General features: G+C 35.1%; 2 protein-coding genes across 2 annotated transcripts; both read left to right on the top strand.

The window, feature by feature from the left end:
• The first annotated feature begins 5421 nt into the window (after positions 1-5421).
• LOC132602486 (defensin-like protein 19) lies at positions 5422-6442 on the top strand. The gene is made up of 2 exons (XM_060315326.1): positions 5422-5482; positions 6148-6442. Exons 1-2 carry the CDS (start codon positions 5422-5424, stop codon positions 6348-6350), a joined length of 264 nt encoding a protein of 87 aa, XP_060171309.1. The 3' UTR covers positions 6351-6442.
• Positions 6443-13981: 7539 nt separating this feature from the next.
• Positions 13982-15047, top strand: LOC132601351 (uncharacterized). Its single transcript, XM_060314448.1, has 3 exons — positions 13982-14335; positions 14395-14652; positions 14700-15047. The coding sequence occupies exons 1-3, from the start codon at positions 13982-13984 to the stop codon at positions 15045-15047; spliced, it is 960 nt and encodes a 319-aa protein (XP_060170431.1).
• The last annotated feature ends 359 nt before the right edge of the window (positions 15048-15406 follow it).

Raw genomic sequence — 15406 nt, 5'->3', positions numbered from 1 at the left:
AAACATCTGCATTGCAAAAACTCCTTTTTTTTTACTGAGCCGGGGTTCGAAAACAGAGCCTCGGGGTATTAGGCGAAAGGCAAAAATTAAAGACCACCCCAAATAAAGAGCAATCCGCGCAAAAAAAAAAAAAAAAAAAAAAAAATTAATCACATTAGTGGGCCAACTTGTTTGATTTGATGATGGTCACGTATTTATTTATGTACTAGAAAATGATATAAGAAACTAAGAGGGAAATTGTCGAAAAATATCCCCTACCCTCCCATTTATAAGTCTGAGGTGCTATATATCGATACGTTGAACTCTAAAAGACGCAACTCATGACACCCTAGGAAAATTAAACTTGGGATTTGATGTCAACTTTTCACGCCTCCAAACTATGGTAGGCCATGGTTGGAGTCTAGGCTAAACTACCCATCGAGTGAACCTTGAATCTTCTGTTTGAGTTACTTATCACATTGAATTTAATATCACAATAACATTTGTGATGAAATTGAATTAAATCATTGATAAGATGACCTGTTTATGTAATCCTAATAGCAAACATATGAACTGTAACCATTGGACTAAGTCATGAGTCATATAAGAAATACTAAACATCTGAGTACAAATCCTTTGGAGTATTCCCTGGCTAAGAGAGTTTTTACAACAACTAGCAAATCAGAAAGCAAGGAGGTGTCTACCAGTAGAATCATAATGGAGCCGACAACTGAAATGGAACGAGTCTAATACGAATCATGTGTCTTATCTCCTGGAACACCACCCTTGCCACAAATAATAAACAGGCCCAAAATATTTGAGTACCACTAACAGGGTACCTAAGTTAAGTCTATTTGACAACCGCAACTGGTAGAATGAATTTTCTAAGTAAAATAAATTTTATGAAATAGGATAAAGCAATATACACTACTAAAAGAATGCGTAAAACCAATCTAAAAGATCGATTTCTAGAAGAAGTCCGAAAAACCCGAGGTCGGTTTGAAAACCAAAGAAACAAAAATTCAAAAATCTGACTTCCGACGGTCTGGTTTTTTAGCGCCAATAATCAGAAAAGTGCAAACCGACCTCGGGTGGTGGTTTTTTTTTTTTTTTTTTGTGATTTTCTTTTAAGAATTCGACCTCCGAAGGTCAGTCTTTTTGCAAAAAAAGAAAAAAAAAATTGAATAGTATAAATTTAAAAAAAATCGAAGTCTTAAATCGACAAGCACCAATGGTTTAGTGGTAGAAATGTATCCTATCACGGTAAAGACCAGCATTCGATTCCCAAATTGTGCGTTTTATAATTATGTAGTTTAAAAGTTTATCTACGAAGGTCGGGCTTTTTACCGACTAGGACAATACTGACCTCCTATTTTAGGTCAGTTTTTCTTCGGAGGTTGATTTTTGTTATTTTTTTAAGTTGTGATATAAGCAGTACATACATTCAATACTAAAATATGAAAGTTAAAACATATATCTCTGGGCCACAATCTAAAATGAATCTTATCTGAAATCATCTTTTATGAAAATGTTTGCAAAAAATGGCCTTGCATACATACAATTGGGATCACATACCGGGAGTGTCCACCTATCTCCCAAAGCATATTAAACAAGTAGCACTTGCAAGCATGAGGTAGCTAACCCTGATTGTAATGACACATGCTCGGGAAGGTTGGCTACTTCTCTGTGCTGAATGTGATCACGTTAATATCCTAATAAGGAAATACATGCAATTGTACACAAGAAGTAATTAAATGATCAACACATATTATTTTCTTCATATCTGATCTAACTAGATCAGCAATACGTATATCTGGATGAGGTCAAGACAGGAATAAGACATTTTAGATATTTTAATATGTGGAGTACTGCTCCTGAGTACAAAACTAGAGTGATAACAAGTTGGAATGCTGCAAGCAAAGGGAGGAACATGTTTAAACTAGTAGGGAAGCTACATAGACTGAAAGCATTCCTACTCAAGCTGAACAAGGAGAGGTTTAGTGACATTGAGAATCAGACAGAAGTTGCTATGGATAAATTGATGCAGTGCCAGAAGAAGATACAACAGAGTCCTCATAATGTGTTGCTGGTGGATGAAGAGGTAAAATTTATGCAGGAGTGCACCAAGCTAAAGAAGGCTAGAGAAGAATTTCTGCAACAAAAAGTAAAGTGCAGTTGCTTAAAGAAGGGAATCAGAACACAAAGTTTTATCACAGTTTTCTAAGATCAAGAAGAAACACTAATAAGATCTTTACTATTAAAGACAAGGAGGGGCAATACAGGACTACAATGGAGGACATAAGCAAGACTTTCATTGAATATTATGTTGAGTTACAAGGAACTGCAAATGTGGAAAGGAAGCATGCTAGTAGCTGCCTGATCAGAACTGGTCCTATCTTAACTAAAGAACAAAGAAGAATGCTGGACAGGCTATATACTGATAAAGATATGAAAATGGCACTAAGGGAAATAGATGGCAATAAGGCCCCAGGACCTGATGGATATGGTAGCAAATTTTTCAAAGATTGATGGGATATAGTGGGTAAAGATCTGATTGCTGGGGTTATGGAATTCTTTGAGACTGGCAAGATGTTGCATGGGGTCAATGGTACAGTAGTAACTCTAATCCCTAAAGGGACACATGCTGAAACTGTAGGGAATTTCAGACCTATATCATGTTGCAATACTACTTATAAGGTGATATTAAAGATGCTATGCTCCAGATTAAAAGAGGTGTTGCCAGAAATAATTGCAAACAACCAAAGTGCATTTGTAACTGGGAGAACAATTGTTCAAAATATTCTAATATGTCAGGACGTCGTGAGGCTGTAGATTAGGAAAAATACCACTAGCAGCTGTTTGATCAAAATTGACCTTAGAAAAGCATATGTCTCTGTTGAATGGGGATTTGTGGAGGAAATGCTATATGGATTGAATTTACCCTCCAAGTATATAAAATGGATCATGGAGTGCATATCCATACCACAATACAGAATTTCTTTGAATGGCGGATTACATGGTAATTTTAGAGGAAAGAGGTGTCTGAGACAAAGGGACCCAATATCCCCTTTGTTGTTTGTTATGTGTATGGAATATTTTACTAGGATCATGAAGTGGGTTGCGGTGCAGGAGGGATTTTTGTTTCATACTAAATGCAAAGGACTAAAGTTAAACCATCTATCTTTTGCAGATGAGATACTCATGTTCAGTAAAGGTGAATTCACATCTGTAATGCTAATGTTGCGAGGACTAAGCACTTTCTCTGAAATTTTGGACTCACCACCAATGCTACAAAATCAAACATCTTTACTGCTAACATGGACAAATAAGTGGTGGAAGATATGTGTGAATTAACTGGGTACACCAAAAGTAAACTCCCTTTTAAATACCTAGGCATACCTATAACAACAAAACGACTATCTGCCTTGGACTGTGAAGTGCTTATTGGGAAAATGGTTGCAAGGGTAAAGATATGGGGTACAAAAAACCTATCATATGCTGGGAGAATTCAACTTGTTAACTCTGTGTTGATGCATATCCACTCTTATTGGTCATAAATCTTTATTCTGCCTAAAGTGTGCTAAAGGAAATTACAGCAGTTTGTCGAAATTTCATATGGTGTGGGCAAGTGTATACAAGCAAACCCCCATAAATAGCCTGGGATGTGGTGTGGAAATCAAAGAGACGGGGGGGGGGGGGGGGGGTGTGTGCTGGGAATTACTGATTGTGTGAAATGGAATGAGGCAGCAGTGGCTAACAGTTTCCAAACAGGCCCTAACAGTTTGAAAACTTGGAGACTTAAGTTCTTGCCTGCACCCACAAACACTTTAGTTCAAATTATTTACTTAGAAAATTCTTCGAACAATTGTTATGTGTTTTCTTAAGAACACACACATTTAGGAGAATTTGCCACAAACTTACCTCCATACAACTTGTTCAAGTTGTCCTTCTACTAATTCAAGCACTCAACTATCCATTATCTACAATTGAGTAATTTAAATAATTAACTGATCAATCCACATCATCTAACCCAATTTATTCCACCATGCATCAAGTTTTGCATAGCCATTAATGACTTTATTTCACTTCCACCCATACCACCGACTTTGTAATCCATAATTGTCACACATAACTACTAATTTTAATAGTTATAAGTATCCGAAATTACATTGAATGACGACACAACATCTTAGTGAATAACTCTTTGAATCCTTGGTGAAAACATGGATGTTAATTAAGTAGTGTTAATTTCTCTAATTTAACCCAAATTTGAGGTGAAAATCTTACCTAAGTATTGTTGAATTCTAACTTACTTCTTTCAAACAAGGAGGTGTGAAAATAGCTAAATTTTTCTGACGCATATTATTCGTTCTCTTAGTCTTGATTCGTTTGATCTTTCATGGCTTAGGTTTATTTTCACACATGATTTTAGGTTCGTTACCTTATTCCAACTATTTTTCCCATCCTTGTAGAGCCTTTATAAACTAATACGTAATTACAATTTCAAATCCATGAATAGAACTAATTAAGTTAAAGTTTTTTGGGGGCTTTACAGTGTGTTTAACTTTGTATAATATACTCCCTATGTCCCAATTTATATGAGGGTTGATCAATTTGGGGAGTCAAATAGCTCTTTCTTCGACTCAGTTTCAACATAGATTCTTTGACTATTTTATAATAAAATTTTACATATTTGAAAACTACATAAAAATACTAATAAGTCTGCATTAATAAGTTACAATATATGAAAAGAGTTGGAGAAAATTGTAGTCAAAGAAAGAACTGTTTGACTTCCCAAATAGGTCAACCCTCATATAAATTGGGACAGATGGAGTATATATTATGCTTGATAAAAATCGTTTCCACTAGTATTTGGAAACTTTAAAGGTTATTAAAGGCAACTTCCCATAGTCGACGCAACTAGTAAATAGATTATATATCTAGTGGAGGTAAAATTAAAGGCCATCTGAGAATGGATAATGCTGATGCCTTCGTTCAGGATTAGATCAATCAAAGGTATTTTAATTTGTGCTCCATGAATTGGAATATGTATTAAAGTTATTAATGGAGAATAGGAATCGAGGTGGTCTATCAGTTATATATAAAACAGTGAAAGCCACTCGACTACAAAGGAGAGGAGCGAAAAGCTAGGATGGCTTTGCAGTTTGGCACATATAAAAGTAGAAGACTTTTATCACTCAAACAATGACTCTGGGATCGATTCAAATTCTTCAACTAAAGAAATGCTAATTGAGCTTGACTAATTCTTTGTACTTCATGATGTGTCCTTTTTATTATCCATGTTAAAATTAAGCAAGCATCCAACGTAATCCTTGAACAAATCAAATGGATTAAGTTGACATTATGAGTTTCCAATGTTATAAATACCACCATTTCAACTATTTGTTTCCTCACCAAGAAATCCACTAGAAAGAAATAGCTATGGCCAAGTACACTACTTTTCTCGCCCTCATCTTTTGCCTCCTCCTTGTGGCTGCAACTGGTGAGCCAACAATTAAACCTATAACTAATTATTTGAACAACTATTTACATGTATATTTATCATTATCAGTTTTTTTTTTTTAATCAAGTTGTGGTTTGGGAAGATCCCAAATAGAAGTATTGAATTATGTACTGCCAAGTACTCTTCCTAAAGTTTAAGTGGTAATAGAAGAGTACGATATATAGCTATTTTCCAATATTATTTCTCTTCAGAAACTTATTATACTATTTTTCATATCACATTATTTTTGAGTTACAATACGATGAAAAATATAGCCAAATTGTAGACTTGGGATTTTTTTTTTCTTTTCTAAATAGTATATTAGGTCATTCAAGAATGTGACCTTATAAAGTCCTACAACCGGCATACAAAAGGTAACCATAGTATACTGCATCATTTGTTTCCTTTTCTATGATACTATTTCCATTTTAGCCCATTCAAGAACTAATAATATCTTTCTCATTCCAAGACAATTTAACTTTAGAATGTCTATTTTCAACCATCAATAACATTATTTTTAAAGCTACACAAATATATCACGACATTTTAAGATCGACCACAATTAAAAGTGTTTATTTCTTTCTTAAGTTTCGTGCTTATGCAGGATTTTGAAATTTTCTATCTCTAGTACATATCATGTGTTTCAAATTTTCCTATTGTCTCAGAAATGCAAATGGCAGAAGGAAAATACTGTTGGAAGAAAAGTCACAAGTGGAACGGGCCTTGCCATTACTCTTACAATTGTATCCATCATTGCAAGCACTGGTTTGGAGCTAAATATGGTATTTGCAAGAAGTATAAACCATGGGGTCACAAGTATCACTGGGCAAAATATGCTTGCTACTGCTACTCTCCTTGCCATCATTGAGGAACTTCAGAGTCTCAAGGGTTGGCTTTGATTACATAAATAAATAAGAAGCTACCTATTTTATATGTTATGTGTGTAATAATATAATTAGGTCGATTTAAGTCCCTAGTCTGACTTTTTGGCCATGCTTTGCCTGATTAGCAATATTTGTGTTGCTTTCATTGTATTGTACTATGATTTACTATTAGTGTTGCTGTGATTGTGGTATTTTGCTAAATAAATATTTGTTGTGGTACGATAAATAGTTGCTGTGTCAAGTACGTACCATCAAGGGCATCGGTACAAAAATAATTACCGTAAAGAGTATTAATTATTTGGGATAATTTTAGACACATCCCCTTGAGTTTGGCTGGATTATATTAATCTCCCTCATGCTTTGCGATATTATATTTATCTTCTTTATTTTGATTTCTTTACAATTCTTTTAATCGATTTTTATTAATGTAAAAAGATTATAATTGGACTAACTCTCCCCTTTTCTAATATACTCTTTTATTTAATTAATTTTATAAACATCTTATCATATTAAATAAACTACAAAAATAATATAAACTACAAATGAAAAGCCATTAAACGATTTGAGGTTTGATAAAGATCAAATATATCCAATCACTTCTAACTGGGGTTGGGTCTTCATACACATTGGTTATGTTGTTGATGTTGTTTGTTCCAACTAGTTGCCGGGGGGCAAACCCTCAATTGGGTTCTAACGTAGCAATCTAAATTAGATTGGTGTCTTTAAATATTTCAATCATGTAATTACAAGAAGCTTATGTGAGATAAGCAAACCAAGATCTTCTTCTATTTGTTTTCTTTTTCACATATAGCAAACAAGTTTTATAGGTCATATAAACTCTTGACATTAGACTAGATTAAAAATTATTGAAGAAATTGTAAATCCCTAGTTTTAGAATAAAACAATACAAACCCAATATTTTATAAAAGCAAAGTACATATTTGTAGGAGAGATTAGGTACCCCTACGCGTCGAATTTGGGAGAAAGAAGCAGATCTTCGATTCTCTTAGCAATTGTTTTTTAGATCCAAACTTGACATTATAATCATGCGAAACAAGAACATAATTAGAGTTAGGGAAAAAGGTCGTTCTTTGTCTTCATTTTAATTACTTTGGTTATAACACCCAACTAGGAATCCCTTTTCCTTGTTCACTGATGAAATCAAATTTAAATCACGACACTTAAGTTGATATACACGTACCAGATATACCATCATTGGAGACATCACAAATGTTGTCTCTGCCGTTCCAATAAAAATGACAGAAGTATAGTTTAACACCAAAAATCCGCAAACTCATTAGCGTATTTTTGGTGGTAAGCTATACTTCTGCCATTTTTGAGTTGATGAAGAGGGTGTTTGAGGAGGAAGGAAAATGGAGCTATAAGTCTTTCGTGGTGATTCAATGGCGGGGAAGGCTGGAGGAGAAATGAAAAAAGGAAAGATGCCTGTTGAATGAAAAATACCCCACCCTTTGTGTGTATTTATTCTTAAACTTGTGTGCCTAATTCTCTGTGCGTAATGTGTATGTATTTGCCTCTCTCTTTTTGTGAAGTTGCTAAAAATCAGCTGTGTGAGTGCAGGTAGGGTGCTTATGCCTTATGTGCTGAGTGTATCACCAAAAGTGGGGTGAATGCTAGGTAGTGTGCGGGTACGATTGTGAGTGAGAGTTTAAGTTGTTATTACTATGTGGGATAAAGATGGAATTCTCGATTGGCCTATTTTTGTCTTTTTGTTTTTCTTCAAAGCTAAAATAAAAATATAAAGTTAAAAAAAAAAAAATACTCCACTAATTATCTATTTCAAAAATATAAGAAAAATTAAATAACTAAATTAAGAGTAAAAATATTACTATGTAAAAAATTACTAGTAACTTATTAAATTAAAACTTAATGTTTTTATTTTTGTTGTGGGGGTTGATTGGTAAGCTTGAAGGTGAAGGTGGTAGCTACGGAGTTCTTATTCTTCTTCTTTTCCTTTTGAATTAAAAGTGGTATTGGAGAGTAAATGGTGACTAATTTATTAACATGGATATTCTGTTTGAAATGAGTTTCCACTGCTACTGGATTTTGAAAGAGGTGTATTATGATATGTATATAATTGTATATTCATAAATATCCATGTATATACTTTGTATAATCATGTATATTTTCATATATACATGTATACACACACCGATAATTATAAATGATTACACGGATATATATAAATAAATATAAACGATTTGGTTTTCTTGTCTAGTTTATTTATGTGTATCCTTTACATTCCTAAAAGCAATAATTTTAAATTGACAAATTACGTTGAAAGATGGAGCATTTCCATTGATACAAGTAGGCAAGTCATGAGTACGAAAAGAGGGGAGGGAGAAACCTGTGGGAGAAATAGAAAAGAATGGGGAGCAGGGGGGTGGGGTGGGGTGCGGGAGTAGACAAGCTGTGGGTACTGGGGAAAGGGAACGAAAGGGGGTGGGAGAAATAAACAAACTGGATGAGGGCATGAGGGTGAAACAGCCTTTTATGTGTGACGACTCATCCGGTTATTTTGAGCATTTGGAGGCCTTTCTTTCAAACGACACTTCTTCTAGGTTGAACATGCATATTATGACTTGCGGGGATGCCTTGTAATCGAAAGTAAACCTCTCTTGAAACACTGAAGTCAACTAGAACAATCTGTAATGGCCTCAATGTATCTCAAAGTCATTAATGCCGGATCCAAATAAATATAGGGAAACTAATCCCAAAATTTAAGACGACTTAGAGTCAAAGTCAACACTCAAATGAATCAAAAGTCAACCTTCAGATCAAAACCCAAAACAATTACAAGAGCGCACCACCCATTAACTGAGGAAACCAAATATATGATCAAGATTTTATTTTGATATCAATTGCTAGGTCAAACTTGTTTTAATCCTTTTTAAAATTTAGGTCTAAAAATTTCAATTTTTTCCTTGGAATCTGGCTATTTAACGGACCAAAATGCATAGAAATAAAGTATTATTTTAAGATCAACATGGGGAATCTTTACCAACTTTTCGGAATCCTAGCTCGAGTTGAATAAAAATTTGTTAAAAATAGTTGTTGTACAATACGGTATTATACTGCTATAGTGGCCTCTGCGCGATCACGACACTAGGGGGTGATCGCAACATTAGATGGTTTTGTTCAATGCATTCGTTATCCAGCCGCGTGATCATATTGAAGGCTTGATCAGGGTCAAATTTGAAGCTCTTCTTCGCAATCATGGTCGTTGAACGCCATCTCTTTGCCTTGTCAAGTTTCCTTTCACGGTCGCGGTGCAGCCTGAGCAATATCGTTGAAGGCTACACCAGCAAAAATATGCATTGTGCATTGTTGGTGCACAGGCATCAGAAGTCACTCGAGCCCCTTGGGCCCCATCTCAAACCATGCCAACAAGTCCCAAATTATATTGTTGACTTGTACAAAGTTCCAAAGCACATCTTGAAGCAATGCTCAAATTGGGGGGTTGAGTTGTTATACTCTTCTCCACTTAAACTAACATTCGTTAATGTACATGTGGTCTCAAATAGTTGAGGTTATCTGTCCCTAATGTCCTGCTCCGCCTTCCAAATAGCTTCCTCACTTTGATCATTCCTCCACAGTACATTGACCAAAAAGAACACTGTTTGACCACAACTGGCAAACCTATTTGACCAAAATAGCTATTGGGACCTCCTCATAGGCTAATTGTTGACCATCTGATTGGACTGACCCGTGATCAATGACCTATACAATATGGCTCAGATCTAGGGAATACTTATGAAGTATGGGAACATGAAAAATTGAGTGTATTCCTAACTAACGACTCTCTTTCCCATCCTATCCCTCGGCAAATGTTTAGAAATATCTAATAGTGTACAAACACATCATTATAGAAATACAAGTATGGATATGGAATACAAATAAAGCAATTAAACTGAAATAATAATGAAAGTAAACATGTTATAACTACTAATCTGAGATGGTTCCATGAGACACACTCAAGCTCCAATACACCATGAGACAAGGGTACCCTCACCCATCTTAACCCAACTACGGTGCCATGAGTACGTACAGTCAATCTCAACTCAAATGTGGTACCATGAGTGCTCCTACTCAATTTCAACCACATAGTGGCGCCATGAGGATGCCAATCAAACTCAACCCACTGACTGCACATACAAACGTACATCGTACCCAAGTTTTGTGTGCTACTGACATGGTGGTAAAATATGCTTAAAAGCTAATCAGATGCGACAAAAAAAATCACAAATAGCTTCTGAAGCTAACTCAATGACAGAGCATAACAGCTAATCAATATCATATCATGTAAAAACATATACTAAGACCCTCATGGTCAACTCTAGATACTCCATAACTACACAATCTAGCTCATTCTTGCGCACTTGCACGAACTAGATGGTTTAAATACATACAAGCTAATATGATTTTAAGGTAAAGCAAGAAAACTAAGAGCTAAAGACTCACTTGCCTTATAACTGGTAGGCAAACAAGAAACCTTATAACCGGTAGGCAAACCTTTCTTGTAATGTCGATCTTAGCTAGAAAAAACTCAAATGGCCTCAATCTATTCAAAATTATAAATAACGGGTCCAAATTAGTCTAGGAGGACTATCCCATTATTTTTGGACACCCGAGGTCAAAGTCAACTCCTAGTCAACTCAAATCTGCCCTTCGGGTCAATGGTGCGAAATCCGAAATTGATTGGATGGACGGGTTATCCATATGTTATGGAATCTGATCCAATAATCTATATCCAATTTTGATACTAATTGCTAAGTCAAATAATAATTGATTTCTCAATTCTAGGTTTAGTTCTAAGATTTCCGAATTTAGCCTCTTAAATCACATGATTCCAAGGTTCAAATTCAATGAAAATTTAGCATAATTGCTATAAGACTCTCCACCTTTTTGTTATCCAAAATCGAGAAGCCTTTTGCCATTCCCAAGCTTTTCTCTTAAAAATGTTGTTGAAATTCGAATTTAGTTGTTATAAGCTATATGTAGTCTTTCGCGTTCGTGACCCCAGCTCTTCCATTCGCGGGCCTACGAAACCTTGAAGAAGGTTGACTGGGGTTGGCCTGGCCCAACCCTTCACGGTTGCGCCCTCATCCCGGGTTCTTGATGTACAGCCCACCAGTGCATTGCATTCGCAATTGGTGTCCTCGCAGTTGTGAAGAAGGCAACAACACCAGAAAATCTGCAATTTCAACTAACCTTTCAATGGTGTCGAAACACCCCTCAAGTCCCAACCAGAGCATGCTAACAAGTCCCAAAAAAAAAAATGAAAAAAAAAAACGTATATGAAGCCATTATGCAACAACACTTAAATAGTCAAAAAGAGGGAATGAGTTGTTGCATGCTATGCGTAATTCCTTGTATAGGTGCAACCCACAAATCCAATTTATTTAGTCCATAGTCCAAAGTAATCCCTTACGTAATTTTAACGTTTTTAAACGATCAAACGGCTAAATTGAATTATTCAGTACATATATACTTGACAGAAAACATATATTTACATTCCGCGATAGTTTTAGCATTAATAAAAGCAACATTTGTAGAGAGAGAAAAAAAAACAATCTGAAAAAAAAATAAGGGAACTCGGGCTAGAGCCTTCAATCAACTTTATTACATTGTCACACGCACACAATCAAACCAATTGCCTGCTGGTGCAGTATTTATTACACAAGCATAAATAAATAGCTTCTTATTTCCCTTCTGCCATTTGCATTTCTACATAAAGCATGAAATTGGAAAACCAAGAATAAGTACTTAATTAACATATACTCCCTAAATGAATTAACATACGAATCCGGAAACGGTTGACCTAGTCTCTGACTATTTGGTAATATGTTCCTAGTACAATATGCAAAATAGTTGTGCTATATATGAAAGATATAACATTTCTAAGCCTTAATCCATCCGGAATATAAGAAGTATAAAGGAAACAATTATAAGGGCCAAACTTTATAATATTGACCGTAAATTTTGACATAGATTTTTAGAGTTTTTAAAAATAAAATTTATATATTTAGAAACTATATAAAAACATACAATACTATAAGTCATGATAACGTATAATTCAAATAATCTTAGAAAACATGTAAGGAAAATGTGGTCAAAGAACCACCCAGTAGACTCCTCAAATAGTAATAGGCTCACATAAATTATAAAATGTTGTTGACTCACCGGTGGCTGCAACAAGGAGAAGACAGAAGAGGAGCGAAACGAAGGCTGTGTATTTAGCCATGTTTTACTATTTTTTTTTGCTTTTGGATATCTTGTTGAAGGAACTAAGGCTAAGGTCATGGTATTTATAGAATGGCATAAGCTCAACATTGTCAACTTAATTCATTTTTTGACTAGTTCAAGAAGATTACATCATTATTAAGAACACATGAGCAAGTAAAAGAATAAGTCTAAGGGGCGATTCCTTCAATTCCCTACGTATAATATAAGATTATGAAATGGATGATGACAATGCTAATTTAGGGATTTAAATACATCAAGAGTCAAGATTATGAGGGGCGGGGAGCCAACTGAATCCAAGGTTCTAATGTCGTGTATGAACTCTAAAGGTGAATATCCAGCTTTAACAAAGGAAATTAACTTAAATACATTATAGTATCAAGATTTTTTATACTATTAATATATTTTAATTACACCTTATAGAAAATTAACGACATAATATTTCAGTTTACTGGTGTCTAGTGAAATTTATTATGAACATTTACTAATAGTTATACTAGGATAATTATTCTTATTTAGAGAATAGGATAACATCCAAAGGAATTAGAATGTTCATCTCGACAGAAATTGAGGAGGTAAGCTAGTTTATTATCAGTATTGACTTTTGAGTCTAGGGGTAGGGACCATTTAATTTTAGAGTGTATGAAATAATATGAATATCCCACTAAATGCTGAGTTGCTTAGGATTTTATAAATTCTGTTGGAACTCTTACACAATTGATGAGGAATTGTGAAAGAGCTCAGCAAATGTGTTGTCCCATGATATACACTGATATGCCTGCACCAGTGCTAATCTATTTGCCATGATTAGTTTGCAGAGTAGTTAGTTAGTTAGCCTTCTAAATGTAATTAAGCTATGTCGGTTAGTTAGTTTGTTAGTCTTAGCTGGCACCTTAGCTTCAAGTTGTACAATTGGATCAATCGTGTATATATAGCATAGGATCTTGTATATTTGTTCATAATGAGAATATCAGAAATTTCCCAACTGTTTTCCTTTCTTCCTTGATTCTCCCTTTTTGTTCGTATTGATCAGTTACTGATACTCATTAATTTTACATGGTATCATAGCTTCACAATCGATAGATCGAGAGGATTACTTCAACATGAAGTGAAGAATTCGAGGGATCTGTAGTTGCAATCGAAGAAATTTTTACATTTCGAAGTTTTTTTTTTTTTTTTTTTTTTTTTTTGGGAAAGTATTGCAAATTAGAGTAGTACAATTGCAGGATCGATAACAACAACCATAGATCATCATCATCCATTGTATCTATATCCATCTGATGCACCAGGATCATTATCTGTAGAAATCACATTAACTGGAATGGATAACTACACATGATGGAGTAGAGCAATGAAACTAGCTTTACTTGGAAAGAACAAAATAGGATTTATTGATGGATCTGTGAAGAGAGAAGATTATCAAGGATATCTCGAGCGATTGTGGGATCGTTGCAATGCAATTGTAGTGTCATGGTTAATGGGAAATGTAAGCAAAAATCTGCTTAGTGGAATATTGTTCAATTCAAATGCACATTACATCTCGAAAGACTTGAAGGAGAGATTTGACAAAGTGAATAGTTCAAGAGCTTTTCACTTGCACAAAGAAATTTCCACTCTCACACAAGGTGTTTGCCTATTTCAATGTATTACTCGAGGATCTAGGATCTATGGGATCAGTATGACTCAATTGTACCACCACAAACATGTAATTCTCCTAAGTCAAAGGAGTATGTGGAGCATCTACAATATCAACATATGTTGCAGTTCTTAATGGGACTCAGTGATAGCTACCAAGCTAGGAGCCAGATACTCATGATGCAACAAACTCCTAATGTGAATCAAGTATATGCAATGACTAACCAGGATCAAGGCCAAAGAATTGTTGCTGGATCAAGTCAAATGATGCAAGATATCATGGAGCCATCTGCTATGTTTATAGCCAGGAATGGAAATGGGAATGCAAGGCCAAAGAGACCTTATAATCCAAATTTCTTATGTGACTTTTGTCACATGAAAGGTCATGTGAGAGTTGATTGTGTAAAACTGATTAAGTGTACTTATTTCCATAGAACTGGTCATCTTCAAGAAAATGCTACAAGCTTATTGGTTATCCTGAGGATTTTAAAGGAAAGAATAAGGCAAATGCAGTGACTGATGCATGCTATGTGACTGATGGAACCATACAGTTGCATCTGCTGCATGCTATGAGAATGTTACAGGCTAGCAGGAGTTGTACAATCAGTCACATAGCATGCAGCAAATGCAACTGTATGGTTAATATGGCCAAACCTCTCAGCATGTGGTTCAACCATCTCAATTTATGGTTCCACATTCTCCTTATCAACAACCAGGAATGTCTCAAGGATAGGGCCAATATGCAAAACCAGGACCAATTCAATATGCACCTAGCCAGATGACTCAGTTTACTCCAAGTCAGCATCAACAACTACTTGGCATGATCAACGACAAGTCATACAAGCCTACTACTGAAACTAGTGTTAGTTCTAACATGGCAGGTAACTATGTTTTTTATACTAAATTCTTTTTGAAGTGGATTGTGGATATAGGTGCTACTAATCAGATGATTAGGAACCAGATTTTTTTACAAAGCAAAAGTTTAATAGAGAATGCAGGTAAGGTGAAATTACCAACTGGTGACTCAGCACAGGTCTCACATATTGGAAATTACCAACTAGGAGGAGGTGAAGTCCTTAGAAATGTTCTATGTGTCCCAGATTTCAAGTTTAACCTCATGTCAGTTTCCAAGGTGACAAAG

The sequence above is a fragment of the Lycium barbarum genome, chromosome 7 (assembly GCF_019175385.1).
Source record: "Lycium barbarum isolate Lr01 chromosome 7, ASM1917538v2, whole genome shotgun sequence".
Classification (NCBI taxonomy): Eukaryota; Viridiplantae; Streptophyta; class Magnoliopsida; order Solanales; family Solanaceae; genus Lycium; species Lycium barbarum.
Note: the sequence above shows the minus strand (reverse complement) of the source record. Positions and strands in the feature narration are given on the sequence as shown.

Coding starts and splice junctions, on each gene's coding strand:
- LOC132602486 (XM_060315326.1), top strand. CDS start 5,422: ATGGCCAAGTACACTACTTTTCTCGCCCTCATCTTTTGCCTCCTCCTT. Junction 5,483..6,147: donor CCTCCTTGTGGCTGCAACTG/GTGAGCCAACAA, acceptor CTATTGTCTCAG/AAATGCAAATGGCAGAAGGA.
- LOC132601351 (XM_060314448.1), top strand. CDS start 13,982: ATGAAACTAGCTTTACTTGGAAAGAACAAAATAGGATTTATTGATGGA. Junction 14,336..14,394: donor AATTGTACCACCACAAACAT/GTAATTCTCCTA, acceptor CATATGTTGCAG/TTCTTAATGGGACTCAGTGA. Junction 14,653..14,699: donor TTTGTCACATGAAAGGTCAT/GTGAGAGTTGAT, acceptor TTATTTCCATAG/AACTGGTCATCTTCAAGAAA.